At 47.4% G+C, this 25,590-nt stretch overlaps 2 protein-coding genes across 4 annotated transcripts; both read right to left on the bottom strand.

Annotated features, from left to right (window-relative positions):
- Positions 1–1,112: 1,112 nt before the first annotated feature.
- On the bottom strand, positions 1,113–2,860 carry SMIM26 (small integral membrane protein 26). The gene is made up of 2 exons (XM_087773955.1): positions 2,689–2,860; positions 1,113–1,527 (listed from the first exon to the last, which is right to left on the bottom strand). Exons 1-2 carry the CDS (start codon positions 2,810–2,812, stop codon positions 1,343–1,345), a joined length of 309 nt encoding a protein of 102 aa, XP_087630081.1. The 5' UTR covers positions 2,813–2,860; the 3' UTR covers positions 1,113–1,342.
- A 493-nt stretch (positions 2,861–3,353) lies between these two features.
- On the bottom strand, positions 3,354–22,318 carry SEC23B (SEC23 homolog B, COPII component). Of its 3 annotated transcripts, none has more exons than XM_087773953.1 (20): positions 22,206–22,318; positions 19,790–20,025; positions 18,661–18,718; positions 17,968–18,054; positions 17,522–17,758; positions 17,053–17,138; positions 16,106–16,250; positions 15,395–15,553; positions 14,454–14,569; positions 13,126–13,249; positions 12,575–12,655; positions 12,153–12,242; positions 11,209–11,315; positions 10,883–11,036; positions 9,412–9,489; positions 8,953–9,114; positions 8,004–8,090; positions 6,308–6,463; positions 4,993–5,058; positions 3,354–3,802 (listed from the first exon to the last, which is right to left on the bottom strand). In XM_087773953.1, the coding sequence occupies exons 2-20, from the start codon at positions 20,008–20,010 to the stop codon at positions 3,713–3,715; spliced, it is 2,304 nt and encodes a 767-aa protein (XP_087630079.1). In that variant the 5' UTR covers positions 20,011–20,025; positions 22,206–22,318; the 3' UTR covers positions 3,354–3,712. The 3 variants fall into 3 exon arrangements, with proteins under 3 accessions (XP_087630079.1, XP_087630080.1, XP_087630078.1); XM_087773954.1 differs by having other exon boundaries at positions 22,131–22,221; XM_087773952.1 differs by lacking the exon at positions 22,206–22,318 and adding an exon at positions 20,934–22,100.
- Positions 22,319–25,590: the final 3,272 nt, after the last annotated feature.

The following is a 25,590-nucleotide window of genomic DNA, read 5'->3' as shown; positions in this document are numbered from 1 at the left end:
AGAAAAGGGAGGTGTGCGTAGAGGCAGGCGAGGTGTCTACACATGGTTTGCGCCTGGAGGGTCTCCCTTCAGAGGAGCCTATAGGGTCTTTGATGGGGGGGGGGGGGAGCGCCTACAGAAAGGAGCAAATACAGGTAACCTGAGCAGTGTCCTCTATAGGAATGCCTATAGGGACACGGAGGGGGTGCTCATAGAAACTAGTGGCTGAGAGGAGCCTTCTGGAAACGGAGGTGGTGGCTGCAGGGACTACAGGAGCCCACAAAGGTGGGTCTATAGGTGCATGAGGTGGGGCTCATGTGGTATAACAGCCCCTATAGAAGTTGGGGTGTGTGGACAGAGGGGCTGGAGACAGCTTCCTATACAGCAAGGTGGTGTCTGCAGGGACTGTGGGACCTTACAGAAACCAGTGGCGGGGCTGGAGGGGGGTGTCCTAAAAAGGGCTATAGGGACAGCCCCTATAGAAACAGGGAGGTATCTGCAGGGGCATGCCCCTACAGAACGGAAGGTCTGCACAGGATCTGGGGTCAGCTTCCTCTGAAGGGAGGCCGTGTCTATAGGGACTGGGGGCAGCTTTCTAGAAGCGGAAGTGGTGGCTCCAGGGAGCCCCTATAGCAACGAGGGTCAGCAGCGAGAGAGGCTGGGGGAAAAACCTATAGAAAACAGTGGCCAGGAGCAGCTTCCTGTGAAAGGAGGTGACGTCCATAAGGACTAAGGAAAACCCTATAGAATGAAAGTTAGCTGCAGCCACAGCAGCTGGCGGGCGGTACCCTACAAGGGGAGGCAGCACGTATAAGGATCAGGGAAACCCCTATAGAAACAACGGCCTGGAGCAGAAAACTTAGTAAGTCTTCAGCTTACAGTAGTATTTCTGCACTTGTAATTCGTCTCCTGTAAGCTTTTATTCGAAGGACAATTAACAACTCTCATACCCCAAAGATTAAACTACGTTCCTTTCCATTTACTAGTTGTTCTTAAAGTCTCCGTGATGGATCTGATCCGTTGAGGAGGGGATGGCAGAGCAGCCGGGTACGTCCCGCACGCCAGCTGGGAAAGCAACTTCACAGCAAGGCCGCGACGGCCAGGCACGGGACAGCAGGCAGCACGCAGATTCGTTAACGTCTCACAACCCAGTCCGCGTTTAATAATTTGAATACACGTGCAAAGAACAGCAGCGATCCGAGCAGACGAGGAGGCGTGCGAGTTCTGCGAAGTCACGTCACAGACACAGCTGTCATTTCAGCAATGCAAGAGAAAGTTTTCCACCGATGGTCTGGTGCCAGGCACCAGGATGACTTTCTCAGACAAGCCAGCTCCAGCACAAAGTCCTGAGCTTCTGGACCACTCAGTTTTCAGAAGGAGGGCTGTCATCAGAATCAAAGAATGATTTCACACGCCTGAGCAGTTGAGTAACAGGAGGTTGAACGTCCTTGTATGTTATTACCGTTGTCACTCGGAATCCTAAAGCTGTTTCTCTAGTGTATACTTCCTTGTGGGGTCCTTGCTTTGCCTGAGGATCACTTTCATTCTCTAAGGAATAGGGGGGAGTAAAGGGGAAGAAAAAAAAAAGCATAGCAATAAAAAGGTTTTATCCCTTCATCATGGTGAAACAGCATCCACGTAGGCAATTTGGTCTTCTAAGAAATAGACAGCAAAGATCTGGTGACTGTGTAGACAGAAAAAGTGATTTACTAGGGTAAGTCAGGTTGCTGCACTGGTACTGAACTAGTATCAGTACTACAGAAGCAGCAATAACAACTGGCTTCCAAGTTATCTACAGCACAGCTCGCTCCACATTCCTACACCTTAATAAGCAAGAGGCTTATTAAGGAAGAGAAAGAGGAACACAGAGAGAGAATAGAACAGAACAGAACAGAACAGAACAGAACAGAACAGAATAGAATAGAATAATTTCAGTTGGAAGAGACCTACAACAATCATCTAGTCCAACCACCTGACCGCTTCAGGGCTGACCGAAAGTTAAAGCATGTCATGAAGCGCATCATCCAAACGCCTCTTAAACACCAGCAGGCTTGGGGCATCGACCACCTCTCTAGGAAGCCTGTTCCAGTGTTTGACCACCCTCTCTGTAAAGAAATGCTTCCTAATGTCCAGTCTAAACCTCCCCTGGTGCAGCTTTGAACCATTCCCACGCTGCAAATAAAAGGAACGAGTTGGAAAGGGTCTGGACCCTGTTCTTGTCACGAGAGATAAAGCACGTGCTTTTCCCATCAACACAGGACTTCTCTTCCTTCAGGGCGAGCCCCCTCGGGCTGCCAGCAGGCTCTGCGCGCACCCCGAGGCAGCGGGAGCCCGCCCCGGCTCACCCCTCCCATGCAGAGCCCCGGCACCCAGCAGCCGCACAGCTCCGAGAGCCCCGAGAGGCCGGCACGCCGGCTGCCAGGGCGGCTCAGCGCAGGCAGCACCCGGCGCTGCCTTCCTCGGCCGAGGGAGCCGCCGGACCCGGGGCTGGGGGGACCCCACCGGTCCCCCGGGCCCTGGAGGCTGCCCAAGCCCCGCCCCCGGGCAAGCCCCGCCCCGCGGCGTAGCCCCGCCCCCAGGCTCTCCCTCAGCCAAGCCCCGCTCGCCCAGGCCCGCCCTCCGCCACGTCACGCAGCCGCCACCGCCAGCGGGCCCCGCCCAGGTGACCCCCGGCGGCGTCCGCGGACTCGGGGCCGCGTTAGCCCGTACCGGGCCCGCCGTCGCTCTCGCCGCCGCTGCCGCGGGAGCTGTAGTGGAGCATGCCCCCCAGCATGGTCCAGCCGCCCAACGAGTACAGCAGCGCCGCCCGCGCGTTCCACACCGCCGCCCGCATCGCCCTCCAGCAAGGCGCGCGCTCATTGGTCGGGCCCCGCCGCCAATCGGGCGGCAGGCAGGGCGGGGGAGCGCGCGTGTGCGCGCATGCGCCCCGCCCGCGGGGCGGGAGCCGCCGGAAGATGGCGGCGGGCAGCGTGAGCAGCGGCGCTGCGTTCCTGCCGGAGGGCACCGCGCCCGGCTGCGGTGCGAGGAGCCCGGCAGGAGCCGGGGCCAGCGGGTGGCACGGCAGCGGCCCAGAGCCGAGCTTGGGCGGGAGCTCGGCGACTGACGCGGCGGAGGGGGCGTGAGGCGATGCGGCCCGCCGGGACCGGGTTAGCAACGGCCGCATCGCCGGTTTTCCCGTCAGTTTTCAAGCCTAGTAATGCTGTGCTCAAGTGAGAGAAGGGAGGGGCTGGCGTTCAGGCCCTGCGTCACGGTGAAAAGGAAAGGAAAGGAGAAAAGGAAAGGAAAGGAGAAAAGGAAAGGAAAGGAGAAAAGGAAAGAAGGAAGGCCAAGTCCATTGTGCACACAGCTGAATTAGGGATAGCACGGAATAGTAATGCTCTTACCCAGTTTTATTTTTCATTAATACAGTCCCTGGTTGCTAAAAGACACCTTTTAAGAACACACAACATTAAAAATTAAGATAAAGACTGTTAAAATCTATATGGGCTAAAACAGCCTTTAGCTCCAATTACAATGTATGAAAAATGTAAAGTAAACAGAATATAGACAAAAGGGAATACAAATAAATTAATATCTAGAAGGGCCAAGTACAAAACTCTCCCCGAATATTTATTTCATGTCATACTTAAAAACCTTAGTCTAAAAGAGAGAGAAGGAAATGTAAATAAATTGCTCCGCTTCTGTCATCAGCATGATCGATGTACCTCTTCTGTTCTTCTCGGTTAGATCAAAGTCATGATGCACTTGAAACTGCCAGCTTTTTTAGATGGTCCATGAATACCTGGAGACTAACATCATCTGTCAAGATGGGAGAGCCCGATTCCTGCAGAAAAAGAAATAACGAGCCTAAAATAGTGTTGTTAACACTGGGGACTAACTGAAAGCAAATCAGATGTCAGCACTCTGAACTAACTGCCTGCTGAATCAGCCACCTTTTTTTCCTGCAAAGGACAGATCTAGTGGAAAGATGCTACTCTGTGGCAACAGCACTGACGCTATCCTCTAGTGCAATCTGAACTACTGGAAAAAAGAAAGTCTCTTTTTTTCTAAAGCATTAGGAATTTTGCTGCCCAAAGCTCTACACAAACAAGGTAAAGAAAGAGGATATAAAAGTCTAGTAGTCTCAGATAAATTAGGTCTGTATGTATCCATATGCTAGTTACTTTTTCCAGAATACTAAGTACACTGTGACCTAAGAGTTTTAAATCCTACTTGCAGGGAAGGGTGAAGATAAATTTCTACATCAGGTCATCTGAAACCTTTAAGAGCATATTCTACATCAAATCAGCTGCTTCCTTCAGTAGCAGCCACCATAGAAAATCCTCCTGGTCCGCCTGTGCCCCACGTGCAGCTGGGATACAGGAAGGGAGCTCAAAGGGGCAAAGCAGGGAGCTCAAGGGTCTCCTTGTGGAGACCACTCATCTCCAGCCATCAAGCTGCTGAGGTACCGAGCTGTTGTGGCAGCACCTCTATTTGGACAGCCATTCCTTGGATCCATTGAGAAAAAGCCCCGAAGTCAACTGGATTTTGCTGAAAACGTGGGGGGATTCAGTACAAGAACAGGAACACGAGTTCAGTCATCCAGTATTCTGTAACTGTATTCTGATCATCTAGTGCTCCCCACCAGTACTGTTCATCTTATCAACAACCACAGACTTGAATCAGCAGGTTGAATAAAAATCTAACCTGCCTAAGCTTTAGAGACAAGTCTAATAAATCAGTTGTGTCTTTTAAAATGCTACAATTATTGCAGTCCCAGCTGGTTAATTCCATTATCGGATCCTTTCGTACATAGAAATAAGCTTGTTTCCTTGCACTGCAAAGCGCTGTAAGATTTTCAAATCCAGTCACAAAAAAATGTCTGCACAAACGCTCTTAAGTAAGAAAGAGGACAAACGTAACCTGCTCACCGTTTGTGGCCGTATGTTGAAACAGGATGGCTACTGCATAGACAAATATATAAATGTACATTTTACAGTAATCCTGAACACGAGCAGCTCTTCCATTGCTTACCTGTCCCCACGCATAGAGGTTATTGTGGGTCTGAGAAGGGTTCACTTTAGACAAGAGGAACCGGGCCTATTAAGACAAAACATTAGAGAAGTAGTTTTGTAAAATGACAGACCTGTCTGCTCCCTCAAGACTTCTTACTGCCTTAGATACATGACTAGTGATGTTCCTCTGCTTTTGCAAGCAAGGTACGAGTTTAACTTAAATAGGTTTCAAGTCCAGAAACAGCCCTGCTCCACAATTTTTTGCTGGACTTAAAAGCAAGCATCTGCTTACTTTGAATGGTCGTGTGTTCTGCAAGGATAAGGGATACTATGACTCCGCTGTGACTCCCACAGGGCAGAGACAACAGTATTGCTTGAATGGCTTATAATTTTACAAATTGCTTTGGAAGAAACAATATTCAGGAACCTTAGAACAGAACAAGGCTGAGGAAGAAACCTTGGGGGAGGGAAAGGGGGGAATCAAGTTAAAAACTCTGGGCATCCTCCTGTCCTCTGAAAATGAGAGCAGGAATTCATGCTGGTTGCACTCCCTTCCCTGCTATTACTTTGGAGTTAGTTTACCACGAGGTGGTGGCAGTACTCTATGGGCACCTCCATTTGGAAAAGGCAAACATTATCTCCCAGCCCTCTCCAAGGGGCACGGAGTGCTCTGCTACAGCAAGGGGCGCTCGCCTGGCAGGGCAGCTCTGGCTCCAGGCGACACCGGCACGTCGCCAGCACTGTTGCATGCCCCTATCTGCTCTTCGGAAAAGAGGTCAGTGGAGAACCAGCATTAACACTGTCGCATCAGAAATTAATCCTGAATGTTTGTTTTGGAGCATCAGTTCCTGCCTCTTCACTGCTACGAACAAGCCAGACACAGACAAGCACTGCACAACTGCAATTCCAGGAAGAGGAAAACTAGGAACTATTTTATATCCTTACTCAGCATCTGAGAATAAAGGAGCAGATGGTCAATCATTCAGCATAACTTACTGTCCTAGCAAGCTAACTGCACGCCCCATCTTGGGTAAATTTAGATAAATAGCCAAATAATTTCTTTCCCAGCTGTTTGGGGAATAAAATGATAATTAAGCTGACTTTTTCAGGGTTTTTTCCATCCTCAGATTTCAAAAGCATATCAAGCGAGTGACTGACTTATTAAAAGACAATGTTGTAGTAAGAGCTCATGAGAAAATACGCAAGCTCTGTACTTTGAAGAGCTAAATTACCACTGTATTTAACTTACAGAACCATCCTTTCAGTAAAACAGAAAAAGACAGGTATTTCCTCTATTCAACAACAGAAAGCGTTCCTCGATAAAACCTCCTTACCTGACTGCCCCCATGTTCAGTGTGGACGTAACGCGGCATTGGGAATCTAGTCTGCAAGATTTCCTGGGCGTCATCCAGCGGGGCTTGCAGTAGGTGCTTGAAGTTTTCGTATTCAGGCATGTCTTGGTAACCAGCTTTCTGCCACTGTGCAATAGTCTGTTGATGGGACAGGGAGGAAATGAAACAATAGTAGAGATCTCTGCAAGCCTCCCCTTTTTAACCTGCACGTCTTAAGGCAGCAGAACGTTACATGTACTTCTGCTTACAGAGCACAGGGCAAATGCACGCTTTCACTACTCTGGCAATAACATTATTGAGTTTCTGTCTGTTCCTTAATTTAAGAACAGGCACTCAAAACAGGAGCTGGTAGCAGTTTGTGCAGTGCAAGAGCAATTCGTTGAAAGTGATCTTCAAGCCTTTATGTTTCAGCCTGCACCAACATAGAAACACAAAGCATTTATAAATCACTCGCATTTTGAATCTGACTTGGTCTTAAATGAAGCAGCCATTGCCTTATGGTACCTAACAATTGCTCTGTACCTGTGCAGATCACACGCTTAGCTCTTCCTTTGTCAGAATTTTACTGCAACAGTAGGTAGAAACTGTTTAAGTTAACTCTGGAAGATTTATTGTCATTGTTGACTCAAGCGTTCAACTCCTGTTCACATCAATCCGGTATCCCTGCTCACTTCTCAAAGGGAACGAATCCTATATGGGGTGAACTCAGGAGCTAATAATGGAGCTGCCACAAACTATCACGCCAAACTTCGAGCACTCTAATAGCAGTCGTCAAATGAAGTAGCTTAGTTCAAAAACAAAGGGAAGAGTTAAAATGCTTCCCAAAAAGTTTTCAATAGGAATATCTGACCATAAACCAAGATGGGTTTATTTAAACTACTCCAATCTGATGCCATGTTTAGGTAGAAGAAATTGGATGAGGGCCACTCCCCAAGCAGGACTACAAAGGATACGAGGGGGAAAAAGGCATCAAAGAACAGCGAGATTTCCAGGGAAAAAAGCGGAAAGCCAGCTTCCTCTTCATCCCTTACCCCGTAACTACTTTAGGGCGTGAGACACTTCCATTCTGCAGCTACAGTAGTGTACCGCTCCCTTACAAAACCTGACAGGACTGAAATACAGACATACAGGTCTACATCCTGAAGAGGCACTGGAAAGCCAAGGCTTTGGATATTGGTATAAATCTGGATGTTCAGAAGCGGCCAGTGCCTAAGCACTTACCTCAGTCATGATGGAAGGAATATAGGAACAACTGTAAAAAACGTCCAATATTTAAAAGGAAAAACTCGTAACTGATTTCTTTAAGAGCAGCAGTATTTAAGCGTCAAAACCCAGCAACCAAGTACGTCACGTATCTGAAAATCAAACTGCAGCTCTCTGCCCTGATTAGTTTCAAGTTTCTCTGTCCTTTTCCAGGCATGGTAAGGCACCATGTTCATTACCAAGCTAAAATGACAGCTATTCCTCAGTGCAGAACACATCCTTAGCAACTCCAGTAGGAATTTTTTGTTAAGTCGGTCTGTGTGGTAATTGTATTACAACTGGCAGCATGTATACGATGTCATTATGCTAGTGTGGGCTTTGCCAGCAGCCTTTTTTATACGAACAGTGACACTGTCTACATGCGTGGCAGGAGGGAGGAAGTGCAAACAGAGAAAGAGAACGTATTTCACCCTACCTCACCAAGGTAGATAACGATCTGGAAGAAAGTATCCATCAGTAGGATTCTGTCAGGAAGAATACTGCTGCTGTCCAAAAGCACTGGCTGGGGAAAACAAAGAAGAAAGTCAGATACCGCTAAGCCCCCAGAGCTGTATTAACCTTCATGGCTAGCCGAAGCTTGCTCAGCCCTGCCCGTATAGACGCGACTCCATCAACGGCTGCTCAGTCCCCGTGGACACCTTGCAGAGCGCGGTCAGCCTCCTGCAGCACCGCTGAACGGAGCGGCAGGTTATCGGCTACTGTATGAAGCGCAGGATGCGAGCGAGCAATTTCTATGGCTATCCAAGTTTAATTTGAAATGATCTGGAACAAAAGTACCTCAAGAATAATAAGGAATAACATGTGAACTCTGGCAAATGCTGCCAAGAAGGTTTCAAAGTGTTACTCCAGCAGCTCATGCATTTCCTTCCTGCCATACACACCCCTTTCAAGGAAGCTGTCGGTATAAGGGAATCGGTGTCTGTCCACTGAATACTTGCACATAGTTAAACACTGCTGCATAAACTGAAAACAAGCAGCTGGTGGGAGATTATGACCTGGAAGGGCTGAGGCTTGTTGACTTACGCAGTGGAGATGGCAGCCTCTGGCAGAGAAGCAAAAGTGATACTGACAGCCGCAATATTCACTGGATGCTGGGGGGCAGGGGCTGTGGCTTGGCAGGGAGGGGAGGTTGTTTTTTGGGGCGTTTTTTGGTCGTTTTGGTTCTGTTGTTTTTTTTTTTTTTTATCAAAGCTGTAAGCTTACTGAGAACACAATTCATATTTTACATTGCCCCATCTCATCCTTTAATAACTACCCTGATTAAAAAAAAATATATAGGGGCCTCTTTGCTGAAATAGTGTTACTCTGACGAAATACTCATTATTTTGGATTGATCCACCTCTTTCTGTTAAACAGGGACTCACCTCAGGAGGTCCATGGAAAGAGTAAGCATAAAGGATGGGCTGGATCATAATAAGAGACTGGGTCAGATCTTGCCTAGCAAAGTGGTGACGGTAATAAGAAGATTCATCTGGACTGTTATTGAAGACCTGTAGGAACGGGGAGCGTCGCAGATGGAACATGAACTGCACCAGAAAGATGAGTGAGAAGAGAAACGTCAGCAAGTTGCCAAAACTTCTGCACCCAAGTCCAATCTTTCTGAACAGCAAGTTCTTTGAAAAAAAGTCTACCCCTTAGTAAATCCTCAGAGTTCTTCCCTTATCAGTCATTTGCAGGACTGAACCACAGGACCAGCCCACCAATTTAAAAAAAAGCATCTGTTCTTCCCCTCTTGAATTTGATAAATGGCACAAGATGTTTTATCATCACTCTCACTCACCCTTGCACACTTTTCCCATGGCTGTGGGAAGTGATGTGCTTACCTGGGGATACAAAGAAAATGATTCCGACAATCTGAAGGAGTTGGGATCATCTTTGTTGTATTGTCCAAATTTCTGACACTGTTGGAAGCAAAAATGGATACTTTGGTTATCTCTTTCTTTTTTTCCTCTTTTTTTTTTTTTTTTTTTTTTTTTTTTTTTTAGAATTAACACTTTTTTTTTTTGGAAGTGTGTTCTTTTGGCTGTTTTTAAACACAGCAACCAAGACATGAAAGTGACAATAACAAGTAATGTAAAATATTTTTTTTTTTTTTAAGTCAGGGGTTTCTGCATCTTACTAGAATGAGAATGATGATTCAATCTATTTATCTATTTTTTTAAATATATATTAAATCTAGATTTGAAATTATCTAAGAAGTAGTGCTTCTAGTACTGCCCAATTTTTTCCATTAAGTCAGGGATACCACGTTATACCTAAGCTGCTTTGTATGCTATGAAACACTTCTGCAGCAACTTTGCTTCCTTCTAGAGCAGCAGCAGCCTGGCATTTCACCAACTGCTTCACTGAAAACAAGAAGCATCAATGAGTTTAGCAATTTAACTATAAATTACTCCGTAATCATTTCAGCACGCAGCATGCCCGTGTGTGTTTTGGTGCTCAAACCTTTATTTGATACTGGCCCTGTTTTTTCAGTGTCTGATGTGCCATACCTGTTAGTATCAACTCCACATGGATGTCTGGACAAAGCCAGAACCAATTTAGGCAATTCAGGCTTGTGAAATTCATAGAAAGAGACAGGACGAAGTTGCGGAAGTGATTACTACCCTGAGCTTGGCACCAGTGAGCCCACATCTGAGTGCTGTGTCCAGTCTGGGGCTCCCCAGTGCAAGACAGACATGGATATACTGGAGTGAGTTTAGCAGAGGCCACCAAGCTGGTCAGGGGCTGGAGCACCTCATGTAGAAAGAGAGGCTGAAGAAGCTGACTTTGTTCAGCCTGGTGAAGAATGGGATCAGGGAAGCATATCACTATCTACAGCTACCTGATGGGTAGCTGGAGAAATGGAAATTCTGACAGGGATGAGGGGGAGAAAAGGAATAAAAAAAAGAAATCACAGTGACTGTGATCAAACATTGGAACAGGCTGTCAAGAGAAGCAAGAGATCTTCAAAATTCAACCGAACAAGACCTGGAGCAACCTGCTCTAACTTCAAAGCTGGCCCTACTTTGAGCAGGAAGGTTGAACTAGAGACCTCCAGAGGTCTCTTCCCACCTGCATTATTCTGTGTTTCACTATCACTTCTTTAATCTCAGGTTTAACCCTTTCAGCATGATAGGAAGTTTACCTGCCCTGATCATACTGGCCGTCTGAGCTATCACATACTACAACTATGTGACCATGACCAGAGCACAAACGAAGCTAGTCAATCTGGAAAAAGAACGGTGTTTTCATTTCCAGAGACCGTTTTTACTAAAATCAAGAATGCACCCAACTGCAGTCTATTGGTCTTACCAGTCTGATCAGCTGTCTGTCCAGCCATCGCAGAACATCAGGTCCCTCCTCAGATTCAGCTCTGTACACTCCCAGTCGTGCCATCAGCACGGCAGCTGCTTCCTGGTCAAACGCAGCTTCTATATGCTGGAGTTGAGTCTGTGCATCTGCCCAGCTATAGGGTTAGTAAAGTGTTAGTGCTATGTGCATTCACCTTCAGCAAAACCCAAACCAGATTCAGCCTCCCTCTGCAGCCAATGCATGCAACAAAAAGCTATCAAAATTTCAGCACCCACTGCGGCTTAAGTTTCTGCCATTCTGCCAAAGAACTGGCATGAGATACTCACTTTCTGGCTATGGTGGTGACACGAATGCGTTTCTGCGTACTGGAGTGCTGATACTGAGTGACAAACTGCACTGCCCCTCTGCCTCCCTGAGGTATTGGTGCGTTGTGCTACAAATGAAACAAGGTTAAGCCTTCAAAATGGGGTAGCTTTTCCATAACTCTGTGCACTACAGAGAACTCCAGGGCATTATTTAAGCAATCATAAAATAAGTACAAGCTAGAGATGGACCAGAGAAGAGAGACGTATCTGATAGTGTTGTGTTTTCCAGCAGAAGAGAGACATATCTGATAGTGTTGTATTTTTCAGCAGCCCTCAGAGTCAAGCATTGCTGGGCCCATTTAATATTGTGCCGGACACTTCATCAGGTTGTCCCTTAAAGGACAACTGCAACTTATCATCTCTATAGCAATGAACATAAGAATGGCAGTACAAGGTCTAAGCTAAGGTCCTGCAAGTCCACCATCCTGTTCCCAACAGTAAGAAGCCCACACAGCAGACAAGACAGACACATATGGAATAGAATTTCTTTGGGGTGCTCTACCTAGCTTCTAGCTGCCACGTGCTCAGAAACTTCCTCAGCCAAAAGCTGCTTCTGAGCCATCAAGTTATTACAACTTGAAGGACCAATTCTCTAAGAATTTGAAGGTATTTATACTTTTATTCTCCACAGCACCTACTGGCAAAAAGACAATTTGTTCTTTCTAAATAAATACCATAGGAAGAAAACAAGGGAAGAATGCAGGTTTTGTAGAGAACAAAAATATTAGGCAATTTATGCATATGAAAACAACCTCTGAGGCTATTTCTTTGGCACAAAACACTTGGTTGCTTTGCAACCATCCATCTGCAGCGCAGGGAATGTCATTGCATTTCCTGGCCCTGTTATAAACAAATACTTTGGTGTGTAAAAAAGATGACAAAAAAAAAGCAAAGCCAGGACTGACCTGATTTACCACTTCAAAGTAAATGGCCAGAGTTGTGCTGGGATCCAGACTACAAACTTTCCATTGAGATGTTCCTCCAATTCCAAGTTCCTGCATAGAATTGAAAAGGAAGCAGAGTTTTTGTCTCTAGCAGCACATAAAACAAGCTTACATTAAATTCTGATCAGAGGTACAAGTTACAGCAGGCCTTCTAGATTTCTTATGTTTTGGGTGCGAATGAAGTTACTGGAGGACATACAGTTACAAGAAAGCCTTATGGGACAAGAATTTAGTCTAGGAAAGACTGTCTTTTCCTAGGGGTGTTTCCAAATTGTTCTTCTCCTTGAAAACTCTGACATTCTAGCTGAGCTGTAAGTCTAGACAGAAACTTTACACTGTTTATTTACTTCTTTATTAAAGACTTTTCCATGTCAGAAACTTACGTTTTCAGAGACACATGGCCCTTTAGCATTCAGGGATATGCATGGTCCAATAGCTCCTGCAATCTTCAGCTCCCTAGAGGTCTAGAACAAGGTAAAAAAAGTTGTGGTTTGTTTTTTTTAAATCAAGTCAGTCAAATAGAATACACGCAGGCTAAATCAGCTTTGATCAGATGATGCGTACACATGGCTGTCAGGGAAAGTATCTCTGAGTACTTTCCCAGATCACCTACTGCTGCAACTAGAGAACATAAGAGAATCTACATAGTCACATTTTAATAATGAAGACATATTTATAGTGACCACGAAAGAGTATGAAATGTTCCTTGCTGAGGAGAGGCTGAGCTCAGCTGCCTTTTTCAAAAACAAAACAAAACACAAACGTAATAAGCTTTCAAACAAAAATCCCTCCACTCACTCCAGTACAGTGCTTCTCCCAAAACAGGCACTATGGCTGACCTCGAATTTTCTACACCCCAGATACTTAATTGACTTTTGAATGAACAGCACTTCTATTTCCCAGTTAATGTCATCCAATGAAACTAATCTCTCACCTTCACGTCCAAACTTGCACCAAAAGCCATTCGAAATTCCCCGTTGAACCCTTTGTTAAATACCCGCTGGAAGGTCTGCTTGAAGAGAGAAGTGTTGAAGGAGTCTCCCATCACCATGTGTCCTCTGGGAAAGAAAAAACAATACAAGGGAACTGAAGCAACTGGGAACTAGAAGTAAAGCACAAAGGATACATTCCTCCAATTCTCATGCATGCAAACACATGAAGAAACTGTTTTAAAGCATGCCTTTGCATAGGTAGAATTCACATCAGGGAACGCAGATTCACGGATGCCTCCTCCAAAGCCAGACAAGTTAATGCTCCATCTTTGCCAGCTTGCTTTCTCAACTATATTTCTAGCTGCCTTAAAAAAGCTCACGTTAGAAACATCTCAACCCAGAAAAGAGCTTTGCTCAGCCTGCTTCCCCTGAGCAGGGCTGGGCACACGGCTGGAACCACCCACACTACAGACAGGATGGCTGCACCGCTGCAGCACGAGGACGGGTGCATGGGTCTGTGCTGCGCCTCCCCTGAGCGCGTTGGTAAACCCAGGCCTGATCAGATGGGGCTTAGTAACACAACCAAAGGGTCAAACAATCTCTCTTCTGCTTACTGAGGATTATGTGATTATCTACAAATACCTTGCATGTGCCCAAACCGTTCTTTGGTCCCTAGACGCAGCAGATTTTAAATGGCCAATAAAAGACATGATGAGTACCTAAAAGGCCCAGTTTAGCACACAGCCTTCCTCACAGAGACCATAAGGTTTTCATCAATATAGAACACGGACATTTACCCCTTAGAGATGTCACTTAAAACTAGATCCAGGGAAGCCAAGAATCCATGGAGAAAGTCCAAGAGAGCCGTTAAGCAGAGAAAATCTGGCCCACACAAGGAAAGCTTCTACCCACTGTGCCTGAAGCTCTGCTTTTCTGATGGCACTTCAGTCATGCACACACCACAGAGCACGGCATCTCTATCCCATCAGTTCTGGAAAGGATACTTGCTATCTCCCAAGGAGGCAGAAGGCATTCACAAAATACATGTTGCACCATGCTTTAGAATACTTTTCTCAAAGCAGGACATCGAGTTTTCTACCAGCAGTGCTAATTCACATGCTGCTTTGAGACTTCAGAAATGTGGGCTGGGATCAGAGGAGGTTTGCCATGTAATTCCTGGCAAATTCAAATCACAGTTTAGAACAGAACAATAAAAATCTCACCCTTTTGCCCTGACAGCAAACTTAACTGCTTTCTGAACTGTTCTCCCGCTCCAAAAAAGAAAAAACAAACCAGGTGCCAACTTTGTGCTCTCCTGCTACGAACATACCCGGTGAGGTTTGCACAACATTTCATCTCTAGCAGTCCAGTCTGATCCAGGGCGCAGGCATAGATGTCGATGCAATGCCCGTTGGCTGCAGTGCGATTAGCCAGAGTCTCGTAGTGCTGGGGAAAACATACACGATGTTTAGGGTGCCGCAATGGGCAATTTTTCTTCTGCTCTCCAGCTGAGGCCAATACGTGAAACACAAGGTACAAATGAAGCAATTACCAGTGCTGTAGTAAGAAAACAGCTGTTTACTCCTACTACTCTGCTGGAGCACACTTCTCTCTAGGACGTTTGCACTTGGATAAGCTTGAGTTGCATGGTGCAAATACAGGGAGTGCATGAACTGCACGGGATCTTTGTCTGTGATAACCTAGTGGAAACCCAAAGGTTCCGGGTGACAGTTAAGAGAACAGGTGTCATACTGCTTCCTCTAAGCTGACAGGGACATTTCATGACTGACATTTTAACTATTTTAACTGTTGTTTCATATGCCAGGAAGACAAAGGAGGCTTTCTGGAAGTGACCAATTCTTGGAACACAGGTTTTTCCTTCTCAGAAGGAGAAACGACGATGTTGATGAACAAACTCTCCACCCACCACCGGCTAAGAAACAACACTGAAATACTTCTTTCTCTGAGAAGGCACAAGACTGTGCTGGAGAAGTAACTAGGAGGAAGTCTTTTTTACCCTTCCCTTGACCATTCTCACAATTTAACATACACAAAAGGCTCAGGCACTTCAAGGACTACTATGCAAATATCTGGACATACTGTTCCCACATCAAGAGAATGGGATATGTTTGTTCCCTGGGGAAGGACGCTGGACAGCTGTCAACATAGCAGTGTATGTAGCTTTGTGTTATGTCCTTTCCCTCCATTTAGTGTTCTGACACAATATGCAGTTTTTGTTTTTAAAGACACCCAGCAGGCACTAGCACCTACTTTAGTGGCCTTCTTCATGAACCTTGCGTTGTCCTTCTCTATGTCGTGCCAAGAACGGATGGGTGTTTTCAGTTCATCTCCTACCACCATGCCTGGTCCTTGTGTTGGTGGCCCACCTGTAAACAGCATTATTCTGGCCCCTGTGTTTGGAAATGTGCCCTGAAATAAAAATAAATACTTATATCAGAGAGACAGTGGGGAAAAAAAAGGGGAAAGAAAAAAGGGAGAGACTGATTAAATGGCAACAAGGCTTTCTTTAGAGAAGCATCTGAATGTTTCTGCAATGTCATTAGGGATCCGTCTCTGCTAGAGGCTGCCTTGATAAATAGCGATGCATTTCCTGACAGTTACAGCATTCTTAAGTTTAGACTCGAGCTAGGTCAAGCTTCCTGTCTTCGTAACAGGAAACAAGCAGTTTCTGTTCTTTTTACTTATGTCTTAGACGACCCTCAGATAAACCCAGTGCATAGTATCACCTCCACATGGCAATACACACAAGAATCAGAGACCTTTAAACACCTGCATATTTTACCATTTAGATGTAAACTCCCAGGCCACTCTACACCAGTTAGTGCTAATTCATGTCAAATGTCAGTAGAGACAAATGGCACCCCTGCAGCCTAAGCTGGACTGACACCTGCACATGTCTCGGCAAAGACTGCCAGGTGCCTACTTTGACCAGCTCATCTCAAACAACAGCACTAAGAGTACCTCCAATAAGCCGACAGCAATGGAAAGAGCTACTCCAGTGGAACGTAAAGGCCTCTTTCCCTGGGTCACTGGCCATGGGTCCCTTTGCAGTTCTCCAAGCAGATCTGTTAAATTCATGTCAATCTTATGTACTGGTTGCAGAAACCTGCAAAAATTCAAATAAAATGTTTTCCTGCTTATAAGTCCTTTCAGTTTAGAGAAGAAAATGCCTCTTTGTTCCTGGCACACATAAATTGCACTGAGATAGTTATCAGAAGCAAAAAGTCACATGGCGTGTTCCCTTCTTATATCCAAACTTTCCAAGATAATAGGCCTGTGCAAAATAAAAAATTTTGTCAAAGCAAGACATCAGGAACTGACAAGAAGGCAAAGTCACATAAAGCATAGGAAAGAACTTCAATGGTGATTTAGTCTACCAAAATGCACAAGAGCTGCCACTGAAAAAGAGGAGCTGAGAAAGAGAAAACTATATTCAACAGAGGCAAATGCATCTTTACTGTTCAGGGGTCACTGCTTGCCTGTCAATCATTTTTTGGACTTGCTGGGTCAGGGGGTAGGAGGTGGTATGTAGGATTGTTATGCATAGACCAGACCCCTGATTGGCTGGCTGGTCAATCAAAAAGACAGGCCCTTGCTCCAAACGACTCCTGAGCAATATGCTTTCTGAAGACAGCTACTCTCTGTTTTTCAAGCAGAAATCTAGCCTGAATGGCAATCGTGTTCTTGCAACTGCAAAACCAAGATACTATAGAAGTCTAACACATTGCCTGCAGCTCTAGTAAATCCTATCCATACCTATCACTTGATGTAGGGAAATAACTGTGACAAGACAATATCATTTAAATCTTCTTACAATGACTCCTCTTGGGAAACCCAGGTTTAGAAGCGTGACCCCAAAGGGGCATAAAACATCTGCCCTGCTCTTCTGCTGTCCTGGTGCAGCTTACCTGCTTGAAATAACAGGTTGCTCTGGAGTTTGAAGAGGTCTTCCCTGCTGAATGGGGACAGCTGGCCTTGAAAGCCCAAGCATATCCTAGAGAACAGTAAAGAGAAGGCAGAGAAGATGTACTATTCACACACTAAACATTCTTTGCTGTCAAGCAATATACCCTGAGGCCTGCAGTACTGTAGCATTAAATACATTAAAACCAGTGAAATTATTAATCTTTGAACTCCCATTAGGAATGGATCAATGGGTTCATTATGTGAGATACACAAACAAACTCTATTTTGGACAAGCTTCCAAGGAATTTACAAAGGCAAAAAGACAGGATGGATATTGAGAGGGAAACAGGCTAACAGTTAAGAGCACTGAACCCTCCTTCCTCCCCGAGAGCCCAGAGCTTGAAAGACCAGCAGTGGTGTCAAGAGAGCTAACAGGAACAACCCACTGGCCTAAGAGACGGCAGAACATACCTGTATTTGCTTAGCTGTCAGGTCCTTTGTGCCCCTAAACACATAGCTCTTGGAAATCCCTTCACAGCTCAGCTCGTGAACCTGGACCATTCTGCCAAAAGTGATAAGCCCCACCAGAGCATCGGCAGGCAGCAGACTTAGGGACATCTGCAGGGACTCCTTCAGCGCCTGCAAGTCCTCCTCTTCTAAGCACGTGTCGACAACGTACAGGAAGATCAATGGCGTCTGCGGACCTCGCTAATGCGGAAAGAGATAGATTTACTAAGCATGTGCATATGCCAGGTGACACTTTATAATGCCTCCAGCCAAGGAATAAAATGAGCCCTATCTTAAGCACCTTGCAGAAATGTTATTTATTTGCATTATCTTAAGTAAATCTAATACATACATAATCTGTCACAAACAAGACAATGCTGGGGGCTTCAAACTTGCTATGATTCATTTACCTGCACTATATATTCAATTGTTGAAAACTGAGGCATAAGCTCTGCTGGTTGATTGACTTCAGATATGCCTGCATATGCTGGAGGGAACTGAAAAAGAGAACAAAAAATTAGGACAAGGAAGTTGCAGGACAGAAATGTAGGGCCCTCCTCTGCAGTACAGAGGCTGCCTTGCTCACAGTGTGGTTATTCAACTCTTTATTTACTGCCACTGCACCAACCTGACTAATTCATGACAAGAGACCCATACTGCTGTTCTCCTAAGCACAGACAACAAGTGGCCAGCAGTACAGACAGCTGCTCGATCCAGTCTAAATAAAAGGTAGGACTAAAGCAGCGACTACGCGTTAGTTAAAATTCATTTAGCCATGCGACAGTTTCTGATGGCAAAAGTCTACTCAAACCTAATGAATTTCATACTCAGCAAGAACAGTAAACGTCAAGTGCAAAAAACACACTGGAAATATATGAGAGAAAATAGCATTTTTATCTCCTTCCTATGCCCTGCATGCCGGTAAAAATCACTGGCAAAACTGAACTGAAAATAGACAAGACATCAGGTAAAGCAGACCCATTAACAAGTACTCTGGCCTGGGTTCAGCAAGAGAAAAAGGCCAAGGGAAGGAATGTAGAAGGGAGGCCATCAATAAAATGTTCACTGAAAAGATGGAAGGGCTGATGCTTTTTCCAACTTACCTGATTTCTCTGAAAACAGAAGTTACAAGCCCAGAGCTTGGCCCGATAGTCAACTTGGCTGCAAGGGAAAGATGAGGCATTAGTATAACTATAGAAGCGATTTTACAGCACAGCTTCACAATTATCTATGCTGGTTCACAGCACTGAGGAAGAAACAGAATATCAGACACTCCAACTTGAACAACAAGAGTTTTAAGGATTCAAACTCTAGTTCTATTGCCAGTAAGTCCATTAGCTCATCCAGCCCTGCTACTTCCAGGCTTGTCAGAACAACAGACCACTGACAGCTCTCCGGAGCTTAGCCTTGGGCAAAGACTTGCGTCTAATCGTTCTTCCACTATACCTGGACTTATCACAGTCATCTTATTGTTTGTACAGCTGTAGCACTCAAGTACTTCAGTTACAGAGCAGCAGGAGCCGTTCACCCAGATCCTGCGCAAACACTGAACAAACAGGCCGTTCCCTGCCCCAAAGAGTTTACTCTCCTCAGCCCATTACGACATCCTGTAACTGCTGGTGCAGTAAATCCTGGCCATATTCTTATTTCATGGGCTTGATCTCTTCTTACTTCCTCTTACTGGCCTTCCCTGCTTTTTCTCAGCCTAATGCTACGCTCTGAGTATGTATGATCATCACATGATGATCATATGATTTTGGGACCAAGATTATTCCTCTTAAATTCTCAGCAAAACTTCAGAGAAAACCTTGATGTTCATACTGGAACTGACCTACAAGCAGTAGGATGTGTAGGAAGCAGGAAACCAAGTGAACGTCACAGCCCAGAGGACAATATCGGTATAATCGGCATCTTTGTTTATTTTAATTTTCATCATTCACCACAAAATTCTCTGGGATGGTAAGAGGACTGGCCGTTTCCATATCATCTCTGCCTTAATAGCGTCCCCAAAGGCACTCCTCTCTCCTCTGTTTCTGGCAGCTCTAGTAACGGGCTGGCATTCAACGTATCTCAGTAGGCACACATGGATTTTAACAAACCCACTACATCTAAATGAAAGAGGCTGCCAGGCACCGGGCAGAGAAAAAGGGGAATAAGGAAGTAGTGAAGTTCAGATAAAAACTAGGTACGATATCCAGCCTCTCTTAACAACCCCAGCCAAGACATTCATACCAGAGTGGGTTGAGCACTGCTTTGCAAGTCGGCCTGCTACAAAGCACAGGTTCATACTGCACGGGTGGCAGGTCAAGACGCTCCTTCAGTGGGGTCAGAAGACAGGCCAGGGGGACAACCATCCTCGTGGCCTCCAGCCTGCTGGAGGGCCACACGTTCCAGCTGAAACGCACTCCATCACGCTCCTCATTTTGCTGAATGAACTCCAGATACGTCGCCATGGGACTGCAGAAGCTCTGAAAGGATATAAGCAACACGCGTTCAGACAGCGCTTGCCTGTTTGGACAACAGTCCTGCAGAAGAGGTCACCAGATCAACTACAGGTAGGCACAAGATATTGCAGGACAAAGCCAATATGTTATAATGAGTTAATCCCATTATCAAATGAACCATGTGACTACATTAATCTCTTCTGTCCAGTGCTCTCATCAACATCCCAGACAATTAAACCCCACCAAATCCAAAGAAGAAACAAGAAAATCTGACATCAAAGCCAGAATGCAAGTTTTTGCTCTTGTGATCCACATTTAACATCCCAATCCCCACTCAGCCTCAGGCTGGCCTCAAGGCAATCCTGCCTGACTCATGTCAGTAAAGGAAAACAGGTCAGATTTGCAACACATCCTGAAGCCTTCAGCTGAAACCTTGGGGGGGGAGAAAAGGAGGCCAAGTCTGAGACCAAAACACTCAGCACAAATGTCATCTGCTTGCCAGCCTGCCCTGCTTACAGATGGAAAGAAGTACATGACAAAAAAGCCAAAAAAGGTCTTTGGTGATTTTAGACACCCTCTGTGCATGGCACGGTGTCCCAGTCACAGTGAGGGAGGAATTGAGAGTCCAGCAGACTTCAGAAAAGACATGCTATTCAATGAGGGACATGCCCAACACACCAGACAAGTCACTCGCTGTATTACTAAACTCTTCAGAGTACAATGTGAAGAAGAGCTCCCAGGCCATCGTTACCTTTGATGTCTCCGAGAAAGGGAAGGACAAGCCTACCGAAAAACTCACTTGTTGAATCCAGCCCACAGACACCACACAGCACTGGCAGCAACTCACAGAGCCAAGAGCAGCAGCGCTATGACCTGGTCCAGCCGAGGAAACTCAAGAGGTTCACCTGCGGCTGCAGATGCTCCAGGATTACCTTATTGCTGGTCCTCACTGCAGGCGGGAGATTCAGGAGGGCCACAGGCATCAGAAATCAGAAGCACCACCTCCTCCAAAGGAGGAAAAGTTTTGATGTAACATTTTCCTACAAATCTCCAAACTCCTTGCCTTTTTCTTTGTCCGTGCTATTAAGGATGTAAATCAAGCTCACGGGCATTGCCCTGGATTTCCACCCCCCACCTCTGCGCGGACAAACAGAAGGGTTCAGCAACGCATCCCCACCACAAATGGGTCTGTCAGGGTAAAAGGCAGAGCTGAGCCTCCCTGTAAAAGATCCCGCACATCAGAACAGCAAGATAAACACCTGCCACCTCGGGTATGCAGTGCGACCGCAGAGCAAATTTACTCCATGTCCCTCCAAGTGCAGCCCAGCATCACTCCCGGTTGCCCAGCTGGGTTTGGCAGGGGCTATGGCCCCGCTCTGGGGTCGGGAGAGCAGGAGGAGAGGCGTCCCCACCCCAAGGAGGGCTGTGTAGGGCCGGTTTAGGGCTGGGTGCCTGCCCAATCTGCCAGCCCCCCACCAGCGCAGGGCCCTCCGGCCCCAGTCCCCCAGCAACCCCCAGGGCCCGTCCCGGCGGTGGGGAGGTCCCAGGGCCCCCGTCCAGGAGAGGACGGACCCTCCCAAAGCCCCAGCAGATGAGCCGCCGTAGCATTCCCGTCTCCACATGGGATCTGCTACGGGGCACGCTGCTGACCCGCTCCCTCCAGCAAAGCTACAGGCAACGCTGCTGCTTCCTAGCAGCGCTATAGGGAACGCCACGGATCCCCCCGCGGCTGCGCTCGGCACAGCTATAGGCGACGCCACGCGTCCCCAGCCCTCCCCCAGGGAGCACACAGAGGCCACCAGAGATGGCCAGCGAAGCCACAGGGGCCGCTCCGACCCCCACGCCCCCGACCCCCGCAGGGCCAAGCGCGGCCCCACTCCCTGCGCCGCCGCGGGTGGCACTGCCGGCCCCCGCACGGCCCCGGCGACGCGGCTCACCCCAGCTCCGCCCCGGGGGACACCGCCGGGCCCCCGCCCCGGGCAAAGCTACAGGGGAGGCCGCGGGGCCCCGCGCTGCTCCGCGGGACCCTGCCGATCCCCGCAGCGGGGACCCGCAGAGGACGCCACTCGCCCCCCAGGCCCCCCTCAGAGGGGACGCCGCCGACCCGCCAGCCCCGCCACGGGACCCACCGCCGCCCGCCGTCCCCAAGCCCGGCCGCAGGGGACGGGGACCCACGGGGACCCGCGGGGCCCCTCCGCGCCCACCTGCCCGCTCCGCTCCGCGCCGCTCTCTCCCAGCAGGCCCCGCGCGCCCGGCAAGGCCAGCTCAGCGGTACCGGGCTGCCCGCAAGCAAGATGGCGGCACCAGCACGCCCCGCCCTCCCCCGGCGAGGCTGCGCCGACATCTTGGCTAAGGGCACCCTCCCCGCCTTTCTGAAGGCGGGGAAGCGGCGTGACCCTACCAAACATGGCGAGGCGGTGGCGTCAGGGAGGCCATCTTGACTAAGGGCGCCAGGTGCGGCGTCGGAATGGAGCCAAACGGGGCGCCCCTATGGGGGGGGGGGGGGGGGGGGGGGGCGTCGCCTTCCCGCACCGGCACAGGCCGGCGAGCTGCGGGGCGGGGGAGCAGCTCGGCTCTCAGGGTGCTCGGCAGCGAGGGTCGTCTTTGTAAGCGTAGAAACTCCTGGGAAAAGGTTACCGATAACAATTTACTAATAATACGGACGCTTTTTTAAAAAAATAAACTGCGAGCCCCAAGCGGCCTCCTCTTTGCCTCCGTTCTCAGCCCCCCTCGTCAGGCCAGCCACCCTCCCCGGGCAGGCTGGCGCTGGGAAGCGCAGCAGGCCAAGCCGCGAGGAGGACCGACGCAAGGTTCACCCGGTTTGGTTCGCCCTGAGGACACGCACCCTTCGACAGCACATCTCTCGCCATTCACGTACCTGGTGTTTGCTTTCAAATACGCCTGACCCCAGTAAATTGGATTGTCCTCCCTCGCTGTTCCCAGAAAAGACGTGGGAGCCAGCTTTACCCTCACGGCTGGCTTGAGGCCACAGTGGTTCTTCGCTCCGTGAGGAAACCCCTACCCCAGCCTGCTGGGAAAACCCCAGCACCCAGACCCTCTGGGGAGGAGAGATCCGGGGGTGGCCGCAATATCCAGAAATACAACATGCTGCCTGTGGACGCGTGGCAGAGGTTTGACCGAGCCTGACTTGCCCCAGAAACTTGTCTGCGCCTTGAAACTATGCAAATATGTTCCCTCTTTCGTTGCTTCCTTCTCTTGTTGCTTCCCACGGTCTCTCCTGAAGCCAAAGAGGCAAAGCCTCTTCCTAGCGAGACCAATGACATGAATCCTCCACTGCAGCTTCATGTAATGCCGTGTAAGTGGGGTTTCTCCTGTCTTAATGTAGGCATGCAAATCCATCTCTGAACGCTGCAAACTTCTACACATACTTCTAGGGGCAAAGACATTCTAGCGAAACATCTCAACCAGCCTCTAACAGTTCGGGTGCCTGCCTTAAATTCATGTAGTGGTCAGCCTATAAATATTTCCCAGGCTTCTGTGTGAGCATCACTCCCATCTTTCCTCAAAGGAAATTAATGGCCTGTGACCAAGTTCACTCACCTATGCACTGTTAAGCTTTGGGGTTTTTTGTTTTCTCTCTTTTAAATGCAACAGAAATCTATGAATATTTTATATTTTTCTTAAAGTACTTGATTAGAAGAAAGCCTAAAGTTCATTCTGAAGTTCCTTGGTAACACTCAGCTTAAAACAACGGGAGCAACATGTTTGAAATGCTGTCCAGCAGTGTGGTCCTCCACACAGGTTTGATCCCCAGGCTCCTGTTTTTCTCAGGTATGTCAGAACTCACCCAGCTACCATGTTGGTGTCTGCCTACAGCTCTGATACGGCAGATAAAAGAACCAAGAGAGGCAGTGGTACGGAGATCTACTCATCCAGGTGGAATTGCTTCCTACCAGTTAACTAGCACAAGAAACATAAAACCTGGCCAAACTGAGCTTAGATTGCCTGTAGAGGCTCTCTGTTGTGACCAGCCGCAGGGTGATGTTCATTCTTTCTACTCTATGAGCTACGTGGGACACATCTTACATGTTTATTAGCTATATGAAGGTTTTGGTGTGGCCAACTTTGACATATACTAAGCAATCAGGAATATAAATAAATACGTTTTAAATGTTACTGTACAGTCTATGATGGAATGCTTGGCTATAAAAAAAAAAAAATAGGCAATCTCTTCTGAGCCTTCAAGCACCTGTAAAAATCTGTGACTGCTCCCAGTTCGCAATCTGTGCTAAGAGTTTGTTTATACCAGAAATAGCAAGAAGTTAAACAAACCCTTGAGGAGAGAAAGACAAGGTTCTCTGTGCCGCTCAAGGTACTTCAACAGACCCTGGCAGTGGAAGAAGATCCAATGAAACTGCCATTGGGCTATTGTAGAGTTTGGATCCATCGGCAGGCCTTCTTCCCTTCTCTGGAAAGGGCAGAAGGAATTGGCTGACAGATAATGTGGCAGAACTGCGTAAGTACAGAGAAAGGAGCTATTTTCAGAACACTGAATTCCACAGGGAGATTGGCATTATCCAGGGAATGCTTGAGGAAACTGCTTCAACCAAGAGCCATTCATTCCTTCCTCCCAGGGCAGAAAAGGTGTATTTTCTACTGAAGCAACTAACAGCGGAGACTAATGTTCCAGGTCCAAAACAAAGCAAACCAAGATGCTCTCTGAGCTGAACATTAATACTGCCTTCCCAGCTTCCTAACATAAGGCAAGTTGTCTGCTCTGCAGGGGTCAAATTCACTTGTGTAAAGTCTGAACACAAGGAGACAGATCACAAATTCAGTGGGAATAAAAAGGAAGAAGCATGCTACCTACACTTATACGCTAAAGTGTATAAAATTCAAATTACTTTTCTACTATTGTTAACATCCTCAGACCCAGGACTTGCTCTCCAAGCAGTATGAGGAAGAGACAAAGTAAATCTGCTTTTCTGGAGCTGTTACTTTATCCTTCATTTTACCTCTTCCTCACATTGCCATGTCTCAAAAGCAAAGCACAGCACCTTACTGGGACCCAGGGCTTCAAGGCCATGCTGCGCCCACCCTGCTAGCATTAGATTAATTAAAACATTGAGCAACTACTGTGGGTTTGCAAGAGGAGCAAAATCCTTAAGCCCTGTGTTTCTAGACCAAATAACTAAAGTAAAAGCTTTCCCATTCTTCTGTTTTCCTGGAACAATTGCAAGCTTGCTCAAAAAGCGCAAGAGAGGGGGAAAAACACAGGCTACGTACATGAGCCCCAACTTGTTTTGTGTTTATCAGCTGAGAGAGGAGAATGCTTTGAGCTCCGCTTCTGCTTCTCCCCACTCCCCCCAGGATCTCCTGAAGAGTTCGAAGTGCAATAATTAGCTAAAATAATAATAATAAATAAATAGGAAGTGAACATTTTCAATAAGAACATGGACATCATCCGTGGAGCTTCTCACAGTACCTTTTTGTCCCCTCCAGGCCGCAGGCTAAGCTGGGCTCAGCACAGCTGCGGGCCTGGCTACCCATTTCTCACAGATGATATGGCAGAAAGTCCCAGCCACACGAAGCGAGAGGGGAAGGTGGTCTGTGCGTGGTGGAGGACAG

Source organism: Nipponia nippon, unplaced genomic scaffold (assembly GCF_047370975.1).
Source record: "Nipponia nippon isolate SJK-2023a ecotype South Korea unplaced genomic scaffold, ASM4737097v1 scaffold_4, whole genome shotgun sequence".
In the NCBI taxonomy this organism is placed as follows: Eukaryota; Metazoa; Chordata; class Aves; order Pelecaniformes; family Threskiornithidae; genus Nipponia; species Nipponia nippon.
The sequence above is the reverse complement of the archived record's forward strand: the minus strand, read 5'-3'. Positions and strand labels throughout refer to the sequence as shown.

What these genes read in the sequence shown, in the direction of transcription:
- SEC23B (XM_087773952.1), bottom strand. Translation starts at nt 20,984, where the DNA reads ATGCCTGTGGCCCTCCTGAATCTCCCGCCTGCAGTGAGGACCAGCAAT. An exon ending in CAATTGAATATATAGTGCAG is followed by an intron (nt 17,759 to 17,967) that starts GTAAATGAATCA and finishes TTTCCGCATTAG; the next exon opens with CGAGGTCCGCAGACGCCATT. An exon ending in TTGCTGTCGGCTTATTGGAG is followed by an intron (nt 15,554 to 16,105) that starts GTACTCTTAGTG and finishes TTTTTATTTCAG; the next exon opens with GGCACATTTCCAAACACAGG.
- SMIM26 (XM_087773955.1), bottom strand. Translation starts at nt 2,812, where the DNA reads ATGCGGGCGGCGGTGTGGAACGCGCGGGCGGCGCTGCTGTACTCGTTG. An exon ending in CGAGAGCGACGGCGGGCCCG is followed by an intron (nt 1,528 to 2,688) that starts GTACGGGCTAAC and finishes CCTATTCCTTAG; the next exon opens with AGAATGAAAGTGATCCTCAG.